This window comes from Lupinus angustifolius, chromosome LG06, assembly GCF_001865875.1.
Source record: "Lupinus angustifolius cultivar Tanjil chromosome LG06, LupAngTanjil_v1.0, whole genome shotgun sequence".
Taxonomy (NCBI): Eukaryota; Viridiplantae; Streptophyta; class Magnoliopsida; order Fabales; family Fabaceae; genus Lupinus; species Lupinus angustifolius.
This window is the reverse complement of record NC_032014.1, coordinates 29810491-29833084: the sequence shown is the minus strand read 5'-3', so window position 1 is coordinate 29833084 and position 22594 is coordinate 29810491. Positions and strand designations below refer to the sequence as shown.

At 32.1% G+C, this 22594-nt stretch overlaps 4 protein-coding genes across 5 annotated transcripts; 1 reads left to right on the top strand and 3 right to left on the bottom strand.

Moving 5' to 3' along the window:
• On the top strand, positions 1510-2730 carry LOC109350872 (F-box/kelch-repeat protein At1g57790-like). The gene has a single exon (XM_019592183.1). It carries the CDS (start codon positions 1571-1573, stop codon positions 2687-2689), a length of 1119 nt encoding a protein of 372 aa, XP_019447728.1. The 5' UTR covers positions 1510-1570; the 3' UTR covers positions 2690-2730.
• Positions 6219-9410, bottom strand: LOC109350868 (probable WRKY transcription factor 31). Its single transcript, XM_019592180.1, has 5 exons — positions 8899-9410; positions 8601-8699; positions 7872-8447; positions 7434-7547; positions 6219-7119 (listed from the first exon to the last, which is right to left on the bottom strand). The coding sequence occupies exons 1-5, from the start codon at positions 9274-9276 to the stop codon at positions 6511-6513; spliced, it is 1776 nt and encodes a 591-aa protein (XP_019447725.1). The 5' UTR covers positions 9277-9410; the 3' UTR covers positions 6219-6510.
• Positions 10197-11834, bottom strand: LOC109350975 (F-box protein At4g00893-like). Its single transcript, XM_019592284.1, has 2 exons — positions 10631-11834; positions 10197-10367 (listed from the first exon to the last, which is right to left on the bottom strand). Exon 1 carries the CDS (start codon positions 11547-11549, stop codon positions 10650-10652), a length of 900 nt encoding a protein of 299 aa, XP_019447829.1. The 5' UTR covers positions 11550-11834; the 3' UTR covers positions 10197-10367; positions 10631-10649.
• On the bottom strand, positions 13219-18743 carry LOC109350866 (cellulose synthase-like protein B4). 2 transcript variants are annotated; one of them, XM_019592176.1, is made up of 11 exons: positions 18410-18741; positions 17642-17969; positions 17132-17257; positions 16417-16533; positions 16077-16289; positions 15855-15972; positions 15194-15366; positions 14732-15082; positions 13768-14310; positions 13545-13554; positions 13219-13333 (listed from the first exon to the last, which is right to left on the bottom strand). In XM_019592176.1, the coding sequence occupies exons 1-9, from the start codon at positions 18670-18672 to the stop codon at positions 13768-13770; spliced, it is 2232 nt and encodes a 743-aa protein (XP_019447721.1). In that variant the 5' UTR covers positions 18673-18741; the 3' UTR covers positions 13219-13333; positions 13545-13554. The 2 variants fall into 2 exon arrangements, with proteins under 2 accessions (XP_019447721.1, XP_019447722.1); XM_019592177.1 differs by lacking the exons at positions 13219-13333; positions 13545-13554 and having other exon boundaries at positions 14000-14086; positions 14178-14310; positions 15194-15369; positions 18410-18743.

The window sequence follows — 22594 nt, the reverse complement described above, 5'->3', positions numbered from 1 at the left end:
CCAAACCTAATTCAAAAACAGAATCTTTTCAAATAGCCAACATTTAATTTTGATGAAAGATTCTAGTCACTATATGGATTTTAGTTAAGGGAGAAAAATATACAACACAACTAATCACCTTTTTATTTTATAAGATCTTGAATTATGTTTAATTACATTTTTTTTTTAAGTTTATTGAGTTGGGATTTCTGAATTTAAGAGTAGTTGTTTATTAAAAAGTGAAGAATATTCTTAATTAAAAAAGAACGCATAGATAAAGATGCTCTAACAGATCAATTTATATTCCTATTAACTTGTAAAAGAATTGATCATATCCGAATCATGTGAGTATTAAATTCCTATTTTAAAGACTCAATCCTCATTAAAAAAACAGAATATTTTCAAATACCCAACATTTAATATTGATGATACTTAAATAAATGAAGAAAGGAAAGATAATTGAAGACTTAATCCTTAATTAGCAGCATAGTCTTCAATACCTCTTCCAACCCTCTTATGTTGTGGAAACTCTTTTGGTATCATCAAGGTCAGTGTCGCACTTTGTTTTTAGAGCCCTTTATTCACTACTTCTTCCTCAATATATAAATTTTGTATTTTTTTTAATTTGGGTACTCGATTTTTGAGAAATATAACCGGTTTCTTGGTAATTAATTTCTTATCCTATAAGATGAAGGATACCTTGATAATATTAAAAAAAATTATCAACTTTTGTCACTCATAGGCTTTGTAGGTTGTGCCTGCACCCATATCCAACTATTAGTGCATCACATTGTCAATGATTTTTGGCATCCAATATTAGTCCCTTCATTCTTCTAAATGTTTGTAATTTGTTTCAGAAACTCAATGCATATTTATACTTTTTACCATATATTTCTTCATTTATTGTAATTCAATTCTCTGTAGATTAAATGACATATTGTAGTACAATTGTATTTAATTTTACATTAAACATCAAATGGAGCATGAGAAGTGATTGATAACATTTTAAATCATTTAGAATTTAACATCACAAATGTGATTACATATTATTTTTTTATCGGCAATTATTTGTTGTTAGTATTTTTTTTTTGTTAGTTGTTAATGTGATTACATTCTTAACCTCACCTATATAACTCCATTAATTTCACTTGTTTCTTTCCAGCTTCTATTTGATTTTTTATTGTCACTAACTTTTTGTTGATCATCTGTTCTCAAAACTAAGATTTGATGAAATGAGCTATTTAAATCTGTTTTTAATTAAATGTGAGTCTATAGTCACTGATTTTATGTTTAGATACTTCAATATAAGCTAAAAGTAGCTTTTGCAGAATACATATATGACCAGTTTTCAAAGTCTTGCTAAGATAGTAGTACTATTATTTTTATACTAGACATTACATAAACCTCCAATTTTATGTTTAACACACCTTGAGTCCTATAAGAAGCAACAATGGTAATATGCATTTCACACTGCTATTGTAACCGACCCTGCCTAGTGAGATAAAAACTTGATTAGTGTTATCGTATTGTATTTGATGTTCATTCAAATGAATTTGTTCCACTTTTATCTTACTTGTATCTCTAATTGTCTATGTTAGGTGGTAAAATGACTCATAACAGAAGAGGAGCATCTACTGAGGTGAAAAATGAAAATTTGGAACAGCAAACCATGTTTGATGATCTCCCTTCTGAACTATTAGAATTGATATTTTCGCGTTTAACACTCGACAACAATATTCGAGCATCCGTTGTTTGCAAGAGATGGCATTCTGTCGCGACTTCTGTTCGTGTGTTAAGTTATGCGCCATGGCTTATGTATCGTCCATTATATGGTAACCAATATGAATTCTATGACCCTTTTCACTATAAGACCTATTCCATTGATCTTCCAGAGTTATCAGGCTCTATAATTTGTTATGCAAAGGATGGTTGGTTATTGCTATATGGATCCGAAACTCGACAATTGTTCTTTTTTAATCCCTTTACTCGCGACATGATCAAACTACCAGGATGTGATGAGACAACCTATTTAGCTGCCTTCTCTTGTGCACCAACATCATCCGAATGTGTTCTGTTTATTGTTAGCTATGTTAGTCCTTCGGCCGTGAACATTAGCACATGTTACCCTGGTGCTATAGAATGGACAACTGTTAATTACCAAAACCAGTTGCCCTTATCTATGAGTAGCATGATATGGAATAAGGTTGTGTTTTGTAATGGACTCTTTTATTGTCTTAGCTTCGAAGGTTTACTAGCGATGTTCGACACGGATGAACGCAGCTGGACTGTTCTGTCAGTACCTCTACCCAAATGCCGAAATAATTGTGTGAGAGATTTGTTCAATGAGGAATTAATGTTTATGACAGAACAAGAGGGAAATATTATAGTAATTACTCAATGTTCTAGCGAAAATCCCGTTGTTTTGAAGTTAGATCGAACATTAATGCAATGGAAAGTGATGAGAACACTTGGTGGAGGAACTCTTTTTGCTGGTTTCATGTCTTCTCATTCAAGAATTGGCCTCCCTAGAAGCATGAGGAACTATGTCTACTTTCCAGTTTACGGAACGGAATACAAATCGACGATATCATTCTCTCTCGATGACTGTAGTTTCTATCCTCATAAGAACTGGTTTCCACCTGAGTTAATATTCTGTTTTAATGACATTATATGGATTGAACCACCAAAGGACTTCTCTGGCTTCACATGAAGAGTTTTAGGGAAACAAGCAAGCAGTTTCAATATTCGGTATGCCTCAGTTTTTATCTTTGTTTTTTAACTCGTATATATATATAAACATAGTATCTATTTAGATACGCTCGAACGACCCCTTCGCATAAGGAGAATGTATATAAACCTATTCCGGTCTGGTCCGGTATGGAATGAACTTATAATCATGGAATCGACTCATGCTGTCACAGCTATGTGCCTATGCATAATAAGCTAGTTTATGTTTGAACTTATCATCAACACTACTTTCATTGTCATAATTATTATCAATGCTTGCTATGTGCATATTAATCCATGATGCAAAAAACTTGTCATTCTTATCAATATTATGTTATAGGCTTTAATTTTGGTTCATTGTTGTTGTAAATGATGATTTTTATTCATTTTTTCCCCAATGATATTGACATGCTATTAAAATAGTGTGACTATGATATTAACTACTGTCATTACAATTTAATATTTTAAGATGGTATGATTTTTGAATTTATGTGTAAATGCTTATAAGATCCTTTAGTTGCTCTATGTGCCAAACTTATGATTGAGTTCATTTGCAGTTGATCTAGCTGGTTGAATCTGTTGCTGTGCAGATACAATTTTTTGATGCAGAATTTCCATGCAGATTTCTAAGTATTAATGTGAATCTTACCCTATTGTTATTTTGTCTATGAAGAACAATTGAAGTTATCACTTATTATCTACATATTTATTGAACTGATTACTTTGGACATGTGATGTATAGATTTATCATCACTATTCTTATCAATCTTTCTCTTTTTCCAATAAAATCTTAGCTGCATTTACTTAGTGGGAACATGTTTTAATTAACTCTTGATGGATGCTGTGTGTGCTAATACTGTTCATGCATTAGTAGTTTAGTATACTTGAACTTTGAAACTTTTTTCTTGTCAATTTGAGGTTTCGTTCACTTTACATGGGACATTTTTGTTAGTTTAAAATGAAGGACCTCTTCTTTTTTATTTCTGGAGTCAAAGGAGAAAAGCAGGACCTGACCCTACTCAGTCACCCGTATGGCTCGATCATGATCGGATCTGAATAGGGTCAGGTCTCATCAGATCTATGGTTGGTTTTGGGTTCAAAATTAGACTTAGTTAATATTTGGGGTCGGGGAGGGACCAAACATGACCCGACCTATCCCATGGTCACTCACTCGTCATATTTGTATGTGTCTCTATTCAATTGTGTATCGAGTAAGAACACTTTTTGGTCAAAAGTATTATTGATTCTCTAATTTTTCATCATATATACATGATTAACGAAGTATACATATATCATTTTATATGTCAAATTACATAGTCATAATAACAAGTAATATTGAAAAGACTTCACTTAAAATGAGTATGCATTACGGGTCTAGGGTCAGGTTTAAAGGCTGACTCCAGTTAATATTTAGTATCGAGTTAAATTCGGGTCTAGAACCGAGTTCGAGTTCAAAAGAATGACTCGACTAACATTCAGGATTGGCTAAAGGACAAGTCTTAACTCGTTCCAACCTATATAATGCTCACCTCTACATAGGCTTGCAAATGTAAAATGAGTCACTAGTGATGGAAAGTTTGTTGAAAAGAGAACAGTGCAGTTTTATCTTGTTGAAATTGACTTTTGAACTTATATTTTTCTATCTTAGGACCATACTATCTTACATCAACATAACTATTAGTGATATGCTTAAGTGTAAAGCTAATTATTGGTATTCCATTTGCATTAATGCGACCATTGTGATGCTATAAATGTAATGAGGACTTACTGGTTGCATTGGTTATGGTCTTTAAGAATTAAAATCAACTCTTTCTATGGCTCTAACATCACCAAATTATGATGCTAACTTAACTACTATAAATACCAATGTTTTATGCTATAGTAAATAGGACTTTTATAGGAAAGCGAGTTATGAAATATACTTATGAAATGACTCTAAAACCTTTTTTTTCATTCATTCCCCTCCAAAATTCAACTCGCAAACAAACACTTATGTTCTAGTTTAAGCATGTGAAAGCTTAAGATTTTTGTTTTGAAAACTACGCTTTTGGACAGTGAAAGTTAAACTACTTTTGTGACTGCGGGAGCATTAGAATCATGTGGTCTTCCCATTATGATATTGACCATCAGAAAATAAAGTTGGTCATTGACCAAAAGTTATAAGAGTTATAGATTTTGGCTCATTGATAACTGTTTGATAAAAAACCAAAATTCAATATTTATGAATATTCCTATCTAAACAATAGACTAAAAGTGAGTTTACAACTAAGAACATAAGATTAAAAAGTTTAGAAGATGCAATGATGGATGGCTAATTAGAATGAACATTCAAGAATGCGTTGATCAAGGTATAAGGTCTCACTCAATTCTAAGATTGATAGTTCAATTTCTGGAAACGACACTCATTAGAATGGATAGTCACGAATCTCGAAAGGGTATTAAATTTGAATGCCATAGTAGGGTATTACACCTTTAGATTCTTTATCCATCTTTCATCTAATAGTAGAAAATGAAAAATAATAACCTTTCTTAAATAAAAAGCCCGAAAACAATTTCTGTTATCATTTTCAGTTTTTATCAATAATTGCAAAGATATGACATTATTTTCATTTTGTTTGATGATTTCAAAGATTTAAATAGAAAGTGTGAAAACAATAATAATGCAAAAATATTCACAAACAAAGTGAAAATTGTTCCCTGCAAATATCATTATAATGGAAATAAAATAAATATATTTTCCAAAACCATAAAATTTGACTATTTACCACAAAAAATGTGCAAAGAGAAGGTTTGAAAGTATCATGGTGAAAGTTGAAGATCATTAATTATGAATATTAGCACTAGCACAAAGTCATGGAAAGATTTTTCACAATCACCCTGTCTCCTTCACATGCATTAGCCGCCAAGAGAAGGTTTGAGGATAAGATTAAGCTATCATAATTTATCTTTATAATTAGGATGTTTTAATTGTTAAAGAAAAATTCATATGAACTAATTCATTTTGGGTATATATCACTTACAAGAGTTGAACTTTTAATTTATTTTAGTATGATATAAAAGAGTCTTGCACAATAAACTAATATTTAGTTGGTGAGTAAAATAGCGAACTTGTTTGGCTTGGCTAGCCCAAATTAATAGACCTTAAATCATTTTAGTTTATTTAAACCTCTTGTTTGATTATTGCGACTCTTGTTGGTAGGTACAACTACATATTATGAAAAAACTTAGTTACTTACATATAAGTTGAGGAGATATATTTGATTATACTAAAAAAAAATATCCCGTTGTTATTACCATCAATAATATTTTAGAATAGGTTCAAATATCAAAGCTTAAGAAACCCACAAATAAATTTTGAACTTTTTTCCACCTTGTCCAAGGAATGACACCCTCTTTCAGAAGATTTTCTTCACTCCTTTTGTCTCATTGCCGTGTGCTACAAGTAACCTCTTCTACTTGCTTGTTCTTCAAAAAACAAAAACAAAAACAAAGAAACACATTAACCAACAAAATACATACAAGACAAAACAACCTTTGATTCATTTCCATAATATCTCATGCAAAAACATAGGGAAGAAAGTAAATATGCATACTACTTAGATAACAAAGAATATCAACTATATGTCTCATTATAAATATTCTTTGACTCATACAAATGGAAACAAAAAACTAACCAGCTCAATTCATTTTTGAGCCAAGTATAGAAGCAAATATAAATATAAATTAAATAAAGTAATCTAAAAAATAAAAGAGTAATAATGTGAAGTTGGAAGTGTTGCTTATTTTATTATGGCTTCCATTGCTTTATTTGTTGCTTGATGTAATATTTCCATTGCTGTTATTGGATGCAATAGTGTTGTTGTTGTTGTTGTTGTTGTTGTTGTTGTTGTTTGGTTGAGAACCACCAATGATTGAAGTAAGAGCTGCAGCTAAAGCAGCAGTGAAGTTTGGATCAGCTGCAATGGCAGCACCAACTGTGTGAGCAATGTGTGGTGATTGTTGTTGAGATTGATTGCAATCTTGTGACATTTGAAGACCAGAAAACTGTGATTGGTCATAGAGTGCATGACCAAGTATCTGAGGCAATAATGAGGCTGAGGAATTGAGACTTGATGGGAATGGAATATGGAATTGAGTTTGAGGCTTTGGAGATTGAGTTAAGTCCAATGTAACAGTAGGGAATGGTGCTGATGCTGAGATAGTTGCCATGTTAGAAGAGCATGGAAGGAGTGTCCTTGTGAGGAAGTTTGCATTCATTAGGCCATCCGCACTTGACATCGATCCCGAAAGCAGCATTCTTGCAGCCGAGGAAGTTGTTTGTGCCATTGCCATAGCTGCTGGAGGCAAAGGGTGGTTGTGATTTCCTTCATATGTTGTGATAAGTACTGTTCTGTCTTCAGCACACCTTTGTACCTGTCCATATATGTATCGAATATATTTACGGTGTAAAAATTACTCAAAGGAAGACCATGATATATTTTCTTATGCTCTTCCAAACATATGCTTAAGTGCATATATGATAAGATAAACAATTTCATTAATACCTGCCACCCTTGTTAGACTAATCTCAAACTCATCAAAAAATTTAGTACAATGAAATGATCATGCAACTTAATTTACACATTTTTAGTTGAGCCATAACATATGGTTAATAATGGCATAATGAAATTCGATAGAATTCCGAAACTAAAACAGGAAATTAAGCTTCAGGATGAACATAAACATACCTGTTTTCTTACAGTGCAGCCAGTAGCCATGGTGCACCGATAATATGCTCGAGGACATGGGTTTCCTTTGGCCATCTTCTGGCCATACTTTCGCCATTGACACCCATCAGTGATCTGAGATAAACAACTTTCTATCAGAAGAAAGGAAACAGAGAAGCTACATGTAAAAAAACAACTAAAATTGATTTGAACAACTTATTGTGACACTTCATAGTTTTTTAGCAAAGTATGCAGCATACTATCTTTTGCGCAAAACTATCATGTATTGTGAGAAGTTGTCTAATTGGTCCGAAAGCATTTTTTTCTATCAGGTAAATGGAAACTGAAGAAGCTACATATAAAAACAACAAAAAAGTGATTTGAACAAAACTATCATATACTTCTGTGAACACAAATTGGAGCAAATTGTGAAATTGAAGTACACTATGACTTGATTACCATGGGTGATTCTGATCGGGCTCTAACCGAAACTCTAGCCTTTCTCATGGTGGCCTCAGCTTGTTCATTTGAAGGAGGACTAAACCTTGGAACCTTATTAGCACCTAAAACCTGATCTGGTGGACAATCCTCTCTCTCAATTCCTCTACCAATTTCCTTCTTGTCTTGATCAAACACTACAAGTCCTTCATCATTATCGTTGCTATTATTTTTGTTGCCTAATTCCTTGGCAGCCACCTCTCCGTTATTCACAGGAGAACTCGACAGATCCTTACTTCTTCCCACCGATGAAGAAACTGTAGTTTCATCAGTACCAGCAGCATTAGTAGCCAAGCCGAGATCCATAAACTGCCTTGGCACAAAGGCCTCTACATTCCCACTTTGTTTCTTGTCTTTTAGTTTTCCATCAAACACTTGATGGTGGTGCTCTTCTGTGTCCTCACCCTTCTTTCCCTGCATCAAATTCAACAAATGCATATGCAAGTCTTGGTAATTGGATTTAGCCTCATCAATCAAGCTCCTCAACCGAAGATTCTCCACCTTCATTTGCCTAAGCTCGGCTTGAAGAACAACAAGCTAAAAAGGTAGATGGTATAAGAATTCAAACACATAACACAACAGATAAATGATCAATCATAAAAATAAAAAATTGAGAGCAAATCAATGATAAAATATTAGAATTCCATTTCAACCAATAACTGAACTTTCATAGGATACAATTTTCTTTACCTCACTCTTAGTTGTTTTTTCTTCTGAATTTGATAAGAGATCATCTTCCACCATGGATTGATCACTGCTTATGTTGGTAGTAAGAAGATTCAGTCCAATCTATTGAAAGAATTAAACATTCATGAGTACACCAACATCATATATTCTATCTGCTAACTGTGTTGCACTCATGTGCTTTTACTATATAGTATACACTATATAGTAATGAGATGAATGAAAATCTTAAGAAATTCAGAATTATATAATTCATAGGATATGTATGCATATATATATATATATAGGATAAAGGGTCACTCACGTTTACTTTAAATTCCAAGATAGGAGTAGTGGTGGAATCATGATCATGTATATGAGGAGGTGGTGGTGCAGAGGTAGAAGCAGAGAAAAGATTGTTACTAATGTTCTTATTATGATCAGAGAAGAAGTCCATTTCATCAATGAAGGGTCTCTTATTATTGTTGTTGTTATCATCATAATCATCAGAGGGTGAAGGACAGTGTATAAGGTTGACTTGGAATGGTATCTTTGTGTTGTTACTATCTGTGGTATCCATGTTAATGATGTTCTTAGGACTATGTTTTAACAACTTGGGTTGTTGGTTAGTTTTGTTGTGTATGAAGGATTTGGTGCTAGAAAATGGATCTGAATCAATGGAGAGTCCAACTACTGTGGCCATAAATTTCAAAGGAATAAGAGAGAGAAAGAGAAGTCATAGTAAATGATGCATTTGGACTCGGCAATAAAAGAGGGAATGACTTCACAACAAGACTATAACTATAATGTAAAGATGGAAATACTATAATATACAAGTGTCCTTTTATGTTTGTGTTCAATATTGTTTCTAGTCTTTGTTAGTTTTTTGGTTTCCAAACTGTATCATCGCACTACAGGCAATCATGTTTGAGTCGAGAATATCCACGAGTATGTGGGGCTAACTCTTCCAAGCGGATATTTTTTCCATCTACAAGACTCGAACCCGAGACCTTGCTTAAGGGGAATCAAACATGTAGTCTTGGTTAGTTTATTATCATTCTATTAGTGTTGGTTTTTTAATGCATAGATATACCCTTTCAAAATCATTACCCATATGACTTTAGTTTTAACACACTTTTGCAAAGTTTCTTTTTAGATAATGGGTAAAGTCTAGCTGATGAGTTAAGGAAATTGTGTTTTAACTTATAAAGTGATTATAAAGATCCTATGGTATAACTTACTTAAGGCTTTGTTTAGCCTAATCTGATTAAAAAAATTGGATGAAATTTTCTAAAATTCTACATAATTTAAAAGGTTATAGTAAAGTTGAAGAAAAAAACTCTTGAAATTTATATATGTTTTTGACATTTTTAAGATTACATCTGAATCTGTTTACATGTTTAAAGGTAGATAGAGGTTGCTGACTCATTCATTGATATAGACCTATTAACTTATTTACAATGAAGCTTATTGGCATGTTGCATGAAAACTTATTGAGTAGAAAGCCCTTAAGTAATCATGTAAATCAAACTGGTTTATTGAAATATTTCAGGCCATAAAAGTTTAACTTGTAGGATGAGATTTGGACATAGTAAATGCAGCAAAGGTTGTATTAATTGCCAGTCAAACCAAACAGATAAAGATGGATAATAATTGTGATAATAAATCCATACATCAAATGCCAAAAGTAAATGTTTCAATGAATATGTAGATAATCTTAGTAATAACTTCAATTGTTCTGCATAAGCACAATACCAATACTGTGTTGTAGGAAAAATCTTGGAATTTCTGGATCTGCAAAGACAAGGTAACAAAGGGGTAAGAATCACATTATTACTGAAGAGTTAAGACATGATGCATTAAAAGAATCTTTTACACCAAAAATGAATCAAAATTAAAGCCTATAACATAATATTGATAAGAATGACAAGTAGTTGATGATAAGTTCCAACATAAACTAGCATATTATGCATAGGCATATAGATATGGAAGCATTCATCTAGAAGTTATAAAACATAGATAAAAACTGAGGAATGAGAAATATTGGAAATACTTACTTGTTTGACTAAAACTCTTTCATGTGAACCTAAAGAAGTCCCTTGGTGGTTCAATCCATACAATATCATCGAAACAATTTCTTGAGTTCCATGGAAACCAGTCCTTATGAGGATAGAATCTATAGTGATTAAGAGAGAATGATATTATTGATTTGCATTGCCTTCCATAAACTGGAAAGTAGATGCAGTTCCTCATGCTTCTAGGGAGGCCAATTCCGGGACGAGAAGACATGAAACCAGCGAAAAGAGTTCCACCATCAAGTGTTCTCATCACTTTCCATTGCATTAATTTTTTATCTAGCTTATAAACAATGGGCTTTTCACTATAACATTGACTAATTGCTATAATATCTCCCCCTTGTTCTGTCATATACAGAAAATCCTCACGGCACAATTTTGTGGCAAATAATTTCCTTGGCCATTTGAGTAGAGGCACTGATAGAACAGTCCAAGTGCATTTAGCCGTGTCAAACATCGCTAGCAAACCATCGAAGCTAAGACAATAAAAGAGTCCATTGCAAAACGCAACGGTATTCCTTACAATACTATTGAAAGATAAAGGCAACTGGTGTCGGTAATTATCGATAGTCCATTTTGTTGCCCCAGGATAACATGTGCTAATGGTCACAACAAAAGGACTAACATAACTAACAATAAACAGAACACATTCAGATGATGTTGGTGCACAAGAGAAGGCAGCTAAATAGAATGTGTGATCAAATCTTGGTAGTTTGATCATTTTGCGAGTAAAGGGATTAAAAAAGAACAGTTGTTGAGTTCCGAATTGGTGTTGCAATAACCAACTATCCTTTGCATAACAAACTTTAGAGCCTGATAACTCCGGCAATTCAGTGAAATAGGTGCCATGGTGCAAAGGGTTTAAAAATTCATATTGTTCACCATATGTTGAACAATACATAAGCCATGGAAAGTAATTTACCACGCGTACAGAAGTGGCAACAGAATGCCATTTCTTACAAACAACCGATGCGCGGATATTGTTGTCGAGTGTTAAACGCTTAAATATCAATTCTAATAGTTCGGAAGGGATATCATCAAACACGGTTTCCTGTTCCAAATTTTCATTTTTCACCTCAGTAGATGATCCTCTTCTGTTATGAATCAGTTTACCACCAAACCTAAACAATTAGAGATACAAAGTTAGAAGTGAAACAAAATCATTTGAATGAACATCAGATACAAGAGCAAGGGTAAAATGCATAAAACCATTATTGCTTCTTATAGCATTCAAAGTGTGTTAAACATAAAATTGATGATATGTGTATTCTGCAAAAGCCACTTTTAACTATATTGAAGAATCTATACATAAAATCAGTTACTATAGATTCACATTTAATCAAAACCAGATCCAAATAACTCATTTCATTAACTATATTGAAGTATCTATACATAAAATCAGTGACTATAGACTCGCATTTAATCAAAACCAGATCCAAATAACTCATTTCATTAAATCTCAGTTTTGAGAACAGAAGATCAACAAAAATTAAAAGTGACAATAAAAATCAAATAGATGCTGGAAAGAAATAGCTGAAATTCATGGAGTATATAGATGTATTAGAATTAAAATTAAATACTACACTACATGATTGAAATAAAAACAAAAAGTAAGAGTAACCCATTTCTTAAGTCTTGCCAAGATAGTGTCATGAATTGAGTCCTTCAAAAATTTGTATAATCAAATACATCATATTAAGAATGTAACCAAGTGTGTAAAATTAAATCCTTGTAGATTTAAAGTTTTATGAATTAACTATCCAAAAGATAAAGGCCATCACGAGATGATAAAAATCATTCACAACCTTTGTTGCATGGATAATTTGCTACATGTATTCTTTTTTGGTACAATCGAATGTGTCATTTAAGTAACTGTTTTCACGATGTATGTCTGCCTTCCTAACAAAAGTGTCGATTCCAGAAATTTAATCGGATTCTTACACCACAAACACTTTGTTGGTAGTATGGGTATAAGATACAATAATTCTAAAAAAATATAAAGATTTATAAGAAAGATAGAATCAAAATAATAAGAGTGTGACACTAACTTGGAGAAGAGTGCATGGATTTTCCGCAACATAGTAACATTGGGAATAAGAGGTATATGGATTTTGAAGCAATGAAACTGCTAATATAGGAATAATAGGGCTTAGGTGTATAACAGATTTCTTTATTTCTTTTCATCAAAAATCAATTAGTATCAATTAATTGTTCATTCTCTATTTGACTCATTATACAAATTAGAATCAATTATGTTACAAATTATTGAATTAATTAATTGTAATAAATTCAAGGGAGAATATCACTGCTAGGATTCATTTTTCAAATAAAAAAAATTATCCTTTCATTTTCAATTGGCAAATATAAGTAATTTAAGTTCTTTTATGAACAAAAATGTCATTTCTTCCATGTTTCATAATTCATGTTTCCTAGAAATTTATGGTTTTTGTATACACCAACATTGATCCATGAAAATGTAATAATTTCTTATGTATAACATTATTATGCATTAGTTCAAGATCATATCAAAATTTCTTTCATTTGACATATATTACATAGAAATTTTGTTATGAAGCCTCAAATTCATCTTAAAATACTAGTCTAAACAGAATCTGTAGAATGTGATGACATTCTTCAAATTTAGTTTGTCACATTTTATTCATTCAGTAACAAAACTGATACTAAAGGTTGAAAACTAAGAAGCAGGGATACAGATACAGCTACATGTTTTGGATATGATACGTATCTGATATATTGAGAGACACTTTCACTAAAATATAGAATATGATACGTTCAGGCATACGTGTATAAAATAATAAAAAATACATAAAACATCATAAAATTACACGTGCAAATTAAAAAATACAGTAGAATAATTTATAGTCCTCCAAGATTCTAAGTACCAAAACTAGAAAATATAGTAGAATAATTTATAAAATTGATAAAACGTATCTGATCTTATCCTATTTTTTGTTTAAAACGTATCAATACGTATCTTCATCCTTTTTTTTTATTATTTTTGGATACTCTAGGGATACGTATCATTCACGAATCTAAGCGTATCCGTATCGTATACATGTTCAATACCGACACTTGAGGTTGTTCAATATATCCTTGCTTCAGAATTTGACACATACCAGAAAAAAATATACAATCCCTGCTGACATGAAAATAGTGGACAAGGGAATCCCATATTTTCCTCTAGCAAATAGCCCTTTCAAATAAGGCCAATAACACACTACCAAATATGTACTACAAATCAATTCCCCTAGCCCAGAACCATTTCCACTATTACTTGATTTTGCTAGAGGTTGCAGCCCCATAATCTTCATAAACAAAGCTGTTAATTGTAACATCAAAATGGTGGTGCCTACCACAAAAACTGGTGACTTATCAAAGGTGAATTTGCCAGCATCAACCTCATCATTAGAACTAGAAGTTGGTTGTTCCTTTTGTGTTATTTCAAAGACTGTGTCTGATATCCCTAAGAGCTTAAGCATGGCACTAAGAAAACCAATAAATGATGCAGTTGATGTTCTTATTATGCTCATTCTTTGGTTGTTCCACCAATGTTGGATTGATAACCCAATTGCAAGGTACTCTATTAGAGTATGAATGTAATAAATCATAGCAAGAGCAATATGAATCCATAGGCCAAGTCCCTACAATAAAAATAGAGTGAAAAGAGTGGACAAAAAAACTATATTAACCTCTTAGTTCATGAATCATATATAGACCAAATATGTAATCTTTCAATCCTTTTAATTTGAAGTGAAGTATATTTTTCAAAAATCAATAATTTCTTAGGAATTTTCAACTGAATATCATGACCAAATATGTGAGTGAAATATACTCATACACCACACTCTCATGTATCACATCTTAAGAAATATACTCAAAATCATCTCAGCTACCAAACAACACCTTAATTTCTAAGACATTGTGTCGCAGAGCCGGTTTCCAACCGAAAATCGGGTCGCCACAGCTAGGATAAAATGCCATTGTTAATTAATTAGGATAACAAAAAGTGTGAAATTTGATAAGTAGACAGAACATAACTTGGCACTAAAGTTAGATGGTTACCTGAGGCAAGAAATTGGTGTTGGTAATGATGCAATAGACAGGAAGAACAGCATAGGTTACTTCAAAGACGGAGCGCAAGCCCCAATTGGTAAGCCAACAATAGGACAAACCAGACCGGAATTGTACCTTACCGAAAAGAGAACACATAACAGGAGAATGTTTACTAAAAAATACAACAGTAAGGCCTGAAGCCCATCTTTTTTGTTGTACCATTGTAGAGATTAAACCTCTAGGTGCACATCCTGTAAATGGAACTGGATCTGGAGTGCAACCTTCTGATCTCCAACCTTTTCTTTGCATATTCAATCCACTTGGTACATCCTCTGATATTGATCCATATATCCAACCCAACTATATATCTCAAAACCCAAAAAACTAGTAAGAAAATATACAATCATGTTTAGAAAAAAGGTTAATTTTTTGTTTGTAAAGTACATATGTGTTTGTGTATGTGTTGCATACCTGTTTACCCCAACTAGTGCCATTTTCATATGCACAATCAGATACTTGTATTGCTTCCTCAATGAAGTTGGAAGGACTAATCTGTTTAGAAGAATATGCATTCCCTTCCAAGGCACCAATTGCTGATTTGAAAAATTCCTTTGAACTTCCAAATTGTTGCATTGATATCTTTCCTGCTAAATATACAAAATAATTAAGGCCTCCTAGGCATATTTTATGGTTTGAAATTGTTGTATTTGAAATTGAACTTCCAAGTTGTGCTTGAAATCGTTGCAATTACACTATATTTATTGCAATGCACACAAATGCAATTGCAATTTGATACCAACAATGTGTTGGTCTAGTGGTGTAATGCCCCAGTGATCCCCAAGGTCAAGGTTGGATTCCTAGGGGCGACACTTGTTGGAAGGCAGCTATGAACCCCGAAAGATATTAGTTCCTTATCCAAAAAGGTGAAGGATACCCTTGGTAGTATAAAAAAAATTGATTTGTGATACGATTGAGGTTACTACCAAAAGCACAATACTACGATCATAATTATGATCACAGTTTAAAATCTTTGACATGTTGGTTTTTACCCTTTTCCTTTATTTGGTTACCCATTGGAATAATGAAGATATATTGATAAGTAAATATTGTGTATCATTTGAGAGGGTAAGACCTTTTCTATCATTTTCCATTTCATGAGGGTAAAGACCATAAATGGCATTTCTTCTATGGAAGGTGTTTGTTCCTGCATAGAAAGGTCCTTGAAGTCCTGCCATGCCCCTTATTATGTACTGCATTAAACAAAACCATAAACTTTTTGTCCATTATACTCTGGAATTAGAAAATTCCAGTACTGCATTAAACTAAGAGCTTTGTTTTGAAATTGGAAACACACCTCAAATGCAGATACCCATTGATTTCCAAAAGGGTCATCTTTTATTCCATCAAAGAATTGTTGGAAACATTGAACAAAAGCAACTTCTTTCCCTTTCTTAGGATCCATCAAAATGCACATTGCATGTTGAACAATCTTAGGATTGTTCACAATCATGTCACAGTCAACATTTAACATAAAGGGAGCATTGCTCATCAATCCAGAAACTCTTGTCTGCATTGGTCATTACAAAATATGAGAAAGGATTTGTTAGTGACTAATTGATAAAATAAAAATCACTAATTTGTAACAATGAGAATTATAATGCTATTGAATTAGAAATATTAGAAAACTAAGTTACCAAAACATTCATAGCTCCAGCTTTGTATTGATGTGGATGATTTGGCCTCTTCTCTCTGGATATGTAAATTAAGTGAGGCACCCCATCACTGATAGCTTCTTTGTTCTCCAATATAACCTGCCAAATAACACGAGATAATCTTAGTGGCTGACTCACGACTAGGTAGCTCTCTTTCGTGGTAATGCTAAAATTATGCAAGCATACTATCAACACACTGTCTCCAGGATAAAATAGTTCAGTTCTCTATTATACGATTTCTTACTGCACGGTAAGAATAGCTCTCGAATACACCCACATTATATGGCTCCAACGCCAATTCTCGAATTCTCATAAATGACAACATTAATGTGCATTTAAACTACATTAAAACTCATCATTTTTCAAACAAATTTCAACAATTTGTTGTTTGTTTTCATGCATGCAAGAACCATAACTAAGGAAGGGAAAATATTACATAGATGTATACCAAAAAATTAATGTTGACCCATGATATTCATAAAAAAGAAAAAGGATTTTGATTTTACTATTGGTTAGGCATTCCATTTAACAATTGATTTGTACAAATGCATCTTTCATAAATTGATGCATTGCTCACAACCTTTCATATATCATATAAGAATTGAAGCTAAACTTACTACAATGTAAATTTGTGTAGTAGAAGGTTAAAAATGATCTTAACCCTGCATCAATATTTTTACTTGTATATATTTGTTACCTTGATTATACTTGGATGATTTTTTGGATGTGTGTTAGAGAAAACTGCATATTCTCCATCAAGTTGGAGTAGATTTGGATCTCGGGTTACATCTTCAATTTTTCTGCTAAGATTGTCATACAAATCCTGCAAACCACAAAGATACAAACCATTTTGCAGTTCATGCTCAGAATGCTAATCTGACCAGGTTATACTTATCCATGTTACTTACTTTGGCAACTATTGAAGTCCAATCATTGCATAGATAGCAATAATCAATTTTTTTATAGTAAAACATCGATTTGGTTCTTACAATAACAACATTGGATCGATTTGGTCGATTTGATCCTTATGTTATAAAAATATTAATTTGGTCTATAACTTTACATGTCATTATTCAATTTGGTATGCGACACGAATCTTATAGTATTCTTATCAGCATCAAATTGATTAATGATGTGCAAAGCCAAAGACCAAAGTCCTCGATCTCACGCACCATATTGGCAAATTAGTCATCTATTTTTTACTTACCTTCATGTGTAACCATTGTTGCTTGAATTGTAGTGAGTCTTCTTGACTTATTGTATTGGCAGATTGAGAAAAGTATCTAAAGGGTGCTCTGAGTTGAACATTGTAGTTCTTACAAAAAGGTACCCAAAGAATAGCAAACTTAGAGGCTTCAAAAAGAGCATAAAAGTTAAGAGAGGAACAACCATCATCAGAAACATAACAAGCTAGCTTGTTAGGTGGATAATCAAGTGCCAATAGAGACAACACAGTGTTCACTGTGATTATTGGAGGTTCAAGTATAGGATCTGCTGTTGTCACAAACAAGTCCACTGCTGGAAGATCCGGTACCCTTTTCGACAAATAACATGGCAAGAATGTCATATAAACAACTGATTCAGACAACTAATTCAGACAACTTCTAACGTTATCGTATTTTATCCTAAGATGTTTATTCAAATGATATATACAACTCAACAACATAGAACTATAGTTGCTACAACAAGTAGTGAACAGTATAAGACATAGGAATGAAAATCATATATGATATAGGCATGATGTGAGCTACTCAAGTGAAAACAGTTTTTCATGTAAAAATTGTAAGAACAATAAATCTAGGTATTACAACCAATTATAGATGATTAATATTAAAAGCTAGTTATTGGTCACATGATAATCATGTGCATTTATCTTTTAATCTTAACCGTTCAATCAAGATCTAATGATATATATTAAGTATTCTCATTTCTGATAATAGCGCATTGTTTTATGTGTTAATACATAGTTATATACCTTTGTAGGAGAAGTTGTATGTGGGTTTTTGTAGCTGCAGGATTCCATTTAGTATTGAGAATAACAATCCAAGTGAAAGTGAACCAAGACTCAGATAAGAAAGCAAGGAAATATGGAATATTGAAGGTGTTTTTGATAGAGATAAGACGAAAACACAGAAGCAATAAGAGGAGGAGTAAGATGAAGGTGTCTACTACTCTATTATATGTTCTCTTCAGATAAACTTTTTCATAGAGAGGGTGATACTCTTCTTTTTTGGCCATTGAACAAAGGACTATGATGCTTTGGACTATACTAGTGATACATATATTAATATGATATGGTTCATATTTAATGGAACTATTGAGTTTTAACTTTATAATAGAAGATATTTGGAAAAAAAATCAGCAATCAATAATTGTCCATATATCTCATTTAGAATAAAGTATCTCTCGATACAAGAAGATGAATGAAGATCATTTATCTTAACATTTGGTATCCTATTGTGTACCAATTCTATCAAAAAATGTCATTAATTAAGAGGAAAAAAATTATAAAAATATAAAATAATTTTTTTTGATTACTAGTTGTAATATGATTGGTTTGGGACATGGATACATGACTTTTTTGGGACATGTGATCCTTGTTCATGAGGAGATAAGTTATCTTCTACAACCACTAAAATCATGACATGTATCATATACTTAAACATTTTTATAAATATATTTCTAAAAACTAAAAATTTAATAAATATGTCACAGTATTATTGGGGTAAGTAAATAATTTATCTCGTGATATGAGAAGATATTTTATTCTCTGTCTAAATGAATAAATTTAGAATCTTTGCTTGGAATATAAGGGGAGTTGGTAGCAAAAGAGGTAGTAGACACTTGAAGAATATCATTAGTAGATTCCATCATTCACTAATGTTCATTATGGAGACTCATGTCTTTTGAAAAAAACAAAATTATTTTGACAAGTGGTGGGTTATGATCCAATTCACAACCAATTAGGCATTAACAAGCGTTGGGTAGAATGGAATAATCCCAAAGGTTCTATTGCTGTATATGTCGACGTTAACTCTTTGGATATATTGTCCCACAAGTTATGTGACTGTATGTAGTTATGATTAGTTTGAAAAATAATTAATTATTAATTTTTTAATTTAAAATATTTTTTCAGCCAATCGATAGTATATGCAGTAACACAATGTTTCTCATATTTGTAGATTAATATATGTGCAGACTAGAGTTTCTGGATTGATGACCAATTCTCCCTCTGAGTGTGACATGGTTGTGAATTTTTTATGGATCCTAAAAATGGAAAAGATTTTGCTTTTGTTAAATGTTTCAACCAATTCTATGATGGAATAAAATATGACCCTTTAAGAAATAAATGGGTGGCTGCATTTGAATCTCTTAGTTTACTCTAGCTTCTCTATAGAAGAAATTAAATGCCATTTATGGTGGTTATCTTGTATATTTAGCAGGAAAGATATCAATGCAACAATTTGGAACTTCAAAGGACATTGTTAAAATATCATTAGTGGCTCTGGAAAAGCTTACTGCATTGTGGGAACAGCAAGCTCATCAGAAAGGTTGGAAAGAAGGGGCTGCCAATATTGGATCAGACTTGGACCGAGGAGTTTCCATGTTTTAAACCAAAACCTTAGCATATTAGTTTCATGAATTTTTTATGAAACTTTAATTGTATGACTCATACTTGCATGAAAATCATGGTTTCTATTCATAAAAGTTTAGGTGAATACACTAAGTTGTATTTATGTTTTACTAAGGAGGAATGAGATGTTGTCCCACTTTTTTATGTCCCACTTTTTGGTGTTTCATTCTGTCCCAATCTAATAGAAATTTGACACATACTTAAAAAGAAAATTAAAAAATATATAAAATAACATTTTTATGTAATTTAGTAAGATATGATTAGCTTGAGACATGGGGACATAGGAACATAAAGCTTTTGGGACCAAGTATCTTGGTTCAGTGAGGACTGATGTGTGCAATGAATTTAGCTGGAAGTGGGTCCCCTCATCTTTGTTTTGACCCAAAAAGATAACAATGCAGGTCTTGGAAGCAAATAAGAATCATTTTGGGTAAATTCCACTTAGATTGCTTCACAGAGAGTGCATGCAATTACCTCTTAAAGCTTTTGGATTTTGGTTATATGATTGAGACTTTGGAGAATATATTACCCCATTTTTCAGTGCTACTTGTCTTGTTTTGAATTTTTACTATAACTTTTATTAATAGCAATGCACCTCTTACACATGGAGCTATTACTATTGTGTTATATTGCGAATATGATTTCGATGACAGTTGCAATCACATCGTACCACAATTGTGCATCAGCGGTTGTATCGAGCTGCAACTGCATAGGATCACATATGGGATGTATCAGATCGATTTCAAAAATATTTTTTTACTCACAAAATAATTTATACCGCAATGACTACAATTCATATCGCAATGATCACAATAACCACAACCACAATTTAAAACGTGAGTAGGCAAAAGAATTATCTAGGAATCATGTCCAACACACCTCTTATAAACAATGCATATGCTCATATTATCTTATACTAAAATTCAACATTTTTATTGAAAATATGTGATGGGTAAGATTAAACTTCTAACAACTTGGTTTTATGGGGAACACATCGGATGCAACTAATCCCATTTTCTAGAAATAAAATGAAGTTTACGTACAAGCTTAAACTATTTATTAAACATCATAATTACAAGAGTAACCCTATATCATTTTACTAAATCATTCTACAAATCATACTACACGAAAATGATATGTATCACCTGTAAATCATTCACCAATAAAATTATTTTGTAACACATTGTTTTTCTAATCATATAATAGAATTTATCTGTTGATTTTGTGAGAGACCTATCATTTTTGTAATTAGTAACATGTTCACCTACTATTTTTTGGGTACTACCAAATGTATCCTTTTATCTTTTTGGTACGAATTAATATCTTTTGGGGTTCGTGATTGTCACTTTCAGGAATTGAACTCTCGACCTTGAGGATCCAATAAGCCTTACACTAATAGATCAAACACCTTATTGATTTATATTCACCTAGTATACTGGTCAAAGAATAATAATCTATATTAAAAAATTAAATACAGCTCTTATAGCATGATTTTTAATCTCTTAACTACCGATCTGCCTTGATTAAATGGCCCTAACTTAAAGACTGTAATTTTATATTAGAAATTTTTGTAAAGGAAAAATATTTAAATATTTACCAAAAATGCATTTAGCTTAAGGTGATCCAGCTCATAAGGTACTGGAATAATTATTTAAATATTTGTTGTTATGTTCCCAATAGTTCAGATGGCAGAATATGCTGTTATTGTGCTACTAGTGGTTAGGCTCCAAGTGGGGTTTCATAAATTATTGGATTAGTGAGGATCAAGTTACAATGTTAATTTTGAATAAATCCACATAATTTTAATTTATTTGTTAATCATAAAAATGGGATAATTATATATTTCATCACGTGAATAAAGCTCATATAGACATGTGAATGTGATCTGATGTAAAGTTTCGCTAGATTTCAGGATGAGCAACAAGTTAAGAGTTCGATTTTTTGGAGCGACACTGGCTGTGAAGTACAACTATGCAACTCGAAAGAGATTAGTAACCTAAAAGGATGAGAGAATACCCTTAGTAGTACCAAAAAACTTATATAGATATAATTATACTTATATAAATAATCTCAAGATAATTATAATTAGTTTTTTAAAATCAATATTTATTAATTAGTCATATTTCAATAGGTTGTGGATAAATAAAAAAATATTTCTTGATCAACCACACAATAATTTAAACTTATTGATGCCTAATCAACCATTTGAATTAGTCCATATAATTGATTTGACACCATACAATAAGAAAAAATCATCTAAGCAAATAATATTTTCAACAAAAAAACATGCATATAGAAGTTTCACTTTATCTAAAGTCATCCAATAATTTCTCACAACCTTAGCTGCATGTGTTATTATAAAAGGATTTTTTTGTTAATCATAAAGATTAAGACAAAGTGACCCACAACTACTCCCTCCATTCCATATTAATCCAATAGAATATCCCAAGTGGATTTATATTATATATGGAATAATATTTAAAATAAAAGGTGAGAAAGAGGAGTGATCAACAGGGAAAAATGTAT